The sequence below is a fragment of the Pteropus vampyrus genome, unplaced genomic scaffold (genome assembly GCF_000151845.1).
Source record: "Pteropus vampyrus isolate Shadow unplaced genomic scaffold, Pvam_2.0 Scaffold48, whole genome shotgun sequence".
Taxonomy (NCBI): Eukaryota; Metazoa; Chordata; class Mammalia; order Chiroptera; family Pteropodidae; genus Pteropus; species Pteropus vampyrus.
Window position 1 is genome coordinate 1,536,081 of NW_011888829.1, and position 6,000 is coordinate 1,542,080.

At 51.2% G+C, this 6,000-nt stretch overlaps 1 protein-coding gene across 1 annotated transcript in view; it reads right to left on the bottom strand.

Moving 5' to 3' along the window:
• Positions 1-2,172: 2,172 nt before the first annotated feature.
• Positions 2,173-6,000, bottom strand: part of TBXAS1 (thromboxane A synthase 1) — a 143,366-nt gene continuing 139,538 nt past the window's right edge. The window contains 3 exon segments of the mRNA XM_023530283.1: positions 2,173-2,410; positions 4,571-4,799; positions 5,370-5,392. Of these exon segments, the coding sequence (XP_023386051.1) occupies positions 2,336-2,410; positions 4,571-4,799; positions 5,370-5,392 (327 nt within the window). The 3' untranslated portion in view covers positions 2,173-2,335.

The window sequence follows — 6,000 nt, forward strand, 5'->3', positions numbered from 1 at the left end:
GTTCTCAGATCCAAGCTTTGGAACAGGGGCAAAATGACCTGGAACTTGACACAGGTCAACTAATCAAGCCAGAGAGAACTGAGTTAACTGACCAGAAAAATGAAGAAGTGACAACAATACTACCTTATCCACCATCAGGACCTAGTTGTGTATGATATGATTTTCAGAGCCCCCAAAATATTTCCCACATCCTGATTAATTCTGGAATTTCATTCATTGCTTTTTATTAAGTCGTTGGTCCTCCTACAGTGTAGGTGAGGAAGCCTGAGGCGTGTCAAAACCGTTAAATCAGTGCTCGCCTGCTAAGTCTTACATACAGATGAATTGATGCCATGGTTTTTAACCACCTGGCTTCTGGGAACTGAGGAGTGGGAAACAGGAATGGTCCTTTGGAAGTGTAGATGGGAAGAATGGCAAGAGGAACCTGGGACGGGAAGTGATCAAATGCTCCAGAAAAGTCAAGTGAGCTATGAAGACTGCAGCCACCTATGGATTTGCTGACCTTTGAGAAAGCAAGTCAGGAACAGCAACTACTTGGACTGGAAATTTGAAATTGGGGTGGGGTGCATGTGGGCAGGTTGCAGGGTGGGGGTGGGGAGCTCTTCCTGTGGGCACGGGAGAGGGTGGGCATTGTCCTTGGAAGAAGTCAAAATGACCGTGACTTTCAGAACCTTAGTGCACAGAGGTAGTGGGATCCAGGGCAAGGGTATGTGTAATTGCCACGAAATCGTCTTCAGGGCCCAGCCAAGATAGAGCTGAAGGGTTTTGTGGAGGACCCAGTCAGTACCGTTTCCTGCCATTTCCTGTCCAGTGTTGTTTGGTGTAATCAGTGGGGTTTAAGCAGAGCTGGGGGTGCAGTGGAAACTGGCAGGACTGGGAGTCCAGCGATTCTAGCACATGAGGAAGCCTCTGCTGTGTCTGAAGGTGGTGACCACCTGGATGGAGGTGAGGGAAGCCAATGAACCCGATGAGCTGGGGACACAAGTTGCAGACCAACACTCCAAGTAGGGAGCCAGGTGCTCAGCTGGGCCTTCTCCAGGATGAGGTTTGTGATGGCCACGGGTCAGGAGTGGGGATCAGGAACAGGGAGACAGGCGGGGTAGTCAGGGGAGGCAGATAGGTCACCAGGAATGGGAATGGATGGCTTTCTCCAGTGACTCAGTCCTGGGCCAGGCATCTCAAAGGGGCTTGGTCCCAGAGATGAGCAGGTGGTGGCAGCAAGTGTGTGAAAAGGCCATGTGATGGCCTGGTGGGACCTCCCAGAGGACGGGCAGCAACTAGGCCTGGGACAGTGCTGGGGAACAAGACAGCCCTTCTCCAGGGAGGCCAGAGAGAGACGGGGGCTCACCAGGGGAGCCCTTTGAGGGAAGCAAGGGGTGCCCTGGGCTGGAGGGGAGAGGACTACGCAGCAGAGGTAGCGTTTTCAGCTGTGGATATGTGGAGACCTGTTTTGCCATTTCTCAGGAAACAGCCAGAACTTTCTAAAGGCGGGTCATCTCCATGCTGATGGATTCCTTCTGTTATCAATGTGACCGTCAGCCCCTTAACGTTGCTCAGGTGTCAGATAGAGGATGGGGTCTTTGATCTAGGTCAGCCTCCCTGTTTTACAGAAGAAACAGGCACAGGGAGGTAGAAGGGCTGGCAGCCACGACCACACGGCTGCTAGTAGTAGGTCTGGGATTCACTTTGCAAGTTCTTTGTTGAATTTGAGCTTCTCGGCAATACAATACTTTTTACTCAAATTTACCTCTATATTTTGATTGATTAAAATTAAAAGATACACTCTTTAAAAGAAAAAGTACTCTTCAGCCTCAGTTTTCTGTACATTGAAACTTACTATAGAGTTGGTATTACCCCATCTTGGAAAATCAAAGCAAAATAAAGCTTTTAAGCCACTTTTGAAGTTGAGCTTCTGATGAATGTCATTCTCTAAGTCAAACACCACAACGCACCAGAAGCTAAAAAGGCCCATAAGCTGGTGCTGTCAGGACAGCTTACCTGAACGTCACTGTGTCCCCCGCCCACAGATTCCTTCCTTCCTGAGGCCAGGACTTCCTTCAACACCTTGAGTTCCCAGTCATTTTGTCAGAACTACATTTTTGCTTATTTATCAGCAATCCCTTTTTGAGAAAGGTGGATCAGTGGTTCAAACACCATTGGCAAAGTCGAAACTAAGTGCAGCAAACATTTATTAAGCATTTAGGACATGTTATGTAAATGACTTCTTTTATACTTGCATTCCAGACACCCTTTCAATGGCTAAGGTGATGTCTCCCCAAATATCTGAATTTCCACATGAAAGTTTTCCTCGAATTAGGGGGTGCCCTCTTAACTGTCAGCGGGAGACAATCTTGATGTAGACACCATTTTTCGGACCTAGGGCAGATTTGGATTCTAGCTGCAGTGGCACCTACAATAGAGGAGATTAAAATATTTGTCACAGTTACACATCGACAGGAAAACTTTCTCAGAACCGGCCCTGAAGCAGGATTCTGGAAAGTCGGCTGAGGGATACCTGGGCCAGGAGTGAGCAAAGCAGCATCCCCAGCGGGACCTTGAGAAGCCAGCAGGGCTGTCTCTGGGACTGGGCACTGGGGCCCCAGCAGCACCAGTGTTCAACCCCCTTTCCTGTGTTAATAAAATCCTGCGGGTGAGAAGGGTACTTAGCCCCACGAAGCCTGAGTAAGAGGTGCTTGCGGCTCACTTTGCAAATGAAGAAATGAAGGTTCAGAGAGGCCGAGTGAGTTGTCTAAGGTCACATGACCAGAAAGGGGAAAGCAAAGCCACGAACTCATTTCTCATTTCCCTTCCTGGTGCCCAGCCAGTAACTGAGCAGCCCCCTCTTTTTCCCAGGGGCTTTGGGGGAGAGCAGTCTCATACTGTTTCCTGTTCGTGCATGCTGTGGTCTGGCCTCACTACCATTCAGAAAGCTTTCCTTATGCCCAACTTACAAGGCAAATCAATGGTGGACTGGGAACTTGGAAGGAAAGCCAAATACGTGAGAAGCAGGATGTCCCCTTAAGCTGTGTGTAAAATGATAGTTCAGTGGCTATTGTTGAAGCCTTTTGAGGAAAGAAGACTCACTAGCCTTCAGATGTCTTTCGAGGTTAGAGTTAGATGGGAGACCAGTTTTACAACCAAGAAACTAGATAGTTTAGACCTGCAATATCCTGTACAGTAGCCACGAGTGCATTTAGCTGCTGAGTGCTTGAAATGTGGTTAGTGTAAATGAGGGGCTGAATTTTTTATTTAACTTTCATTAACATGTAAAGAGCCACACATGGATAGCGGCTACTGTATTACACAAACTTGAAACACCACAGGACTTCAAATAAGGGAGAACTCAGTGGGGCTGGCAAAGTCAGGGAGGGCTTCCTGGAAGTGATGCCTGGGTAGGGCAATGAATGGGAAAAGCCCTGTGAGCAGGACTTCTCAGAGGCCACTTTGGGATGTGAGGCAATACCAAATGACTTAGAGGATGGTAATGGACTGGGAGCAGGAAGCAAGAGGGATGGCATTCCACGTCTGGGCAGCAGCTCGAGCAGGCAGGGAGAAGTGGGTGGACCTCTCCGAGTGGGAAGTTGGGGCAGGGACTATGAAGTGGGCTCAGATGAGTTCTCCCTGGACCCAGCAGGCTTGGGACTCACGGCTGGCTTTTGAGCTGGGGAGTGCCAGGGTTAAGCTGTGTTTGGGGACATTGGTCTGGCTGCTCTACCGTTTATCAAGATCAAGTGTAATTGAGACAAACTCCAGAAGGAAGTCCTACACACCTGAATCCCTAGGGCAGTCAGGGCCTGCTTTCTCTCTCTGCCCCTTCATCTGTCTTGCTTTGGCTCTGTGCTTCCAATTTGTCTCTCCCTCTCTCCAGCCTTGACCGTCAGACCCTTGTGGACATTTTCACATCTAATACCACAATCTTTTGTACCCCAACTAAACTCATTATTCCTCCTGGACCGGTTTCCCTGTTTGTCAGGGGCAATGCCACTCTCTGGAAGTTGTCACCATCCCTCAGCATGTCCTTATTATCTGTCTCCAGTGAGGGGTTCCGAAGAGGCATGGAGGAGAGCAATGTTCCAGTTGTGTCGGGAACGGCTAAGGTCGCGCAGAGAGGCTGCTGGATGTAGAGGAAAGCGGGAGGGCTTGGGCTTGGGAGGGAGCAAGATCTGGGTCGAGCTCTACTTTCTTCACTCTGGCTAGCCAATCATTCGCTCGTTAATGTTTGTCGAATGAATGAGTGAGCCTGACATTAAGCTGGGTGCTGGAGCGTCCACCGACGAATATGGTCCTTGTCCTCATGGAGTCTGCAGTCCAACTATGTGACCTCAGGCAAGTTACTTAACCTCTCTGAGCTCTTCGTCTGAACATTGGGAATAATAAAACCTATTCTGCGGGATTACTGGGTTCTCTTTGCCAAAGAGGGAACAGCTACAGAATCACGAGCCCCAGCCCTGCTGTACAGAGAATAATAACAACAACCAAATAACAACAAACAACCAAAGAACAACAATAATAACAACTGGGTGAGCAGTCCTGAACCCAGAGCAGCGGGGCTCACCTGCAGGGGGCTCACCTGAGTCTCGGGGCAGACTTCGAACCGGAACTTCCGGAAGACGTGGAGCAGCGTCAGCTTGACCTCCAGCAGCCCCAGCCTCACGCCGAGGCAGCTCCGGGGACCCGCTCCAAATGGCAGGTAGGTGAAGGGCCGCCGGCGCCGCTGGGCCTCCGCCGTGAACCTGTGGGGCAGCGCCGTCAGGGTTGGCCCAGGACACCCGTCACGCTTCCTGTGGTGTCTTCGGCCACTCGGTCTGGCAGAGGGTCCCCTACATTCGAGGCCATGCTCCTACCAAGCGGCCTAAACCCCACCGAGGTCAACAGAATCCTGTTTTCTCATGGATCAGTCCGTAAGGCTCTGGAGCTGGTGGCTGCTAATCCACGAGCTTCCCGTAAAGTCTCTGCTGAATTAAAAGAATCCCCTAGAAATTCGTTGCGGCCCTCCTGCCCTCCCCGTACGAATTCATTGCGTTGTTAACGAGCCTTCGGGCCCACTGCACACCAGAAGGATGAGAGTCTCAAAGAAACCCCAGCCCTTACCTGCACCCCTGGCTCCAGCTTCCCCATCAGCCAGAGGGTGGCGCCAGCCATCACGCACTTCCTAAGGAGAGTTCTGGGGCACTGGCCCTCCTCACCAGTCCTCCCGAGGGCCAGGTCCCGCCAGTTTGTCACCCTCGCCTACACTTGCCTTTCTGGTCCGAGCCGTGAAATTGAACGATTGGAGGCTGTGGTAATGAACCCCTGGAAGCCCTTCCTCGGAGGAGTTGCCTGTCTGCTACCAAACGGCAGCATGAGCGGCGTGTTTGTGACATTGGGACATAGCCAGCTCACTGCTTACTCCCTCTGGACTTTTCCGGGGCCCAGGAGCCCTTGCCCCACCCTTTTTCAACCTCATATTAATGCACTTTTTGTTTCAAAGGTGCTGCTGTAAGCTCTGCAGCCACTGTTTACGGTGCTTGATCTTTGCAGTGTTTCCAGAAGCCGCTGCGCAGCAGGGTGAATTTATCTAGGTCTCGCTGCCCGCTGCCGGCTGCCGGCTGCCGGCTGCCCGCTGCCCGCTGCCCGCTGCCCACGGTTTCCCAGTGACCGGGTTGGCAGTTCCACAGGAAGCTGGAAGCGCTGAAGGTGCTTGGCCCGCCCTCCCCTGGCCAGATCGCACAAGGAAGGGATATGGATGGATTCTGATGAGCAGGGGTGCGGATGCCCGCTCAGTCATTCTAAGTCCGGGAGCCTAGGAATGAAATTTAGATAATAGACCAAATTCATGTGAGGTACAGGAGGGAGATCCAGGCCCACCGTGTTAGCATAGCTGGATCTCGGGAATTCCTGGAGAAATTTGGTTGATACTCTTTGTTTTGAAACAGGTTCCAATTTTTAAAAAAGGAAAGGACGTTTTGTCACTTTGATTCCTGTGTCCTGTTTCTTGGCTCGAACCGACAGAGGACACCC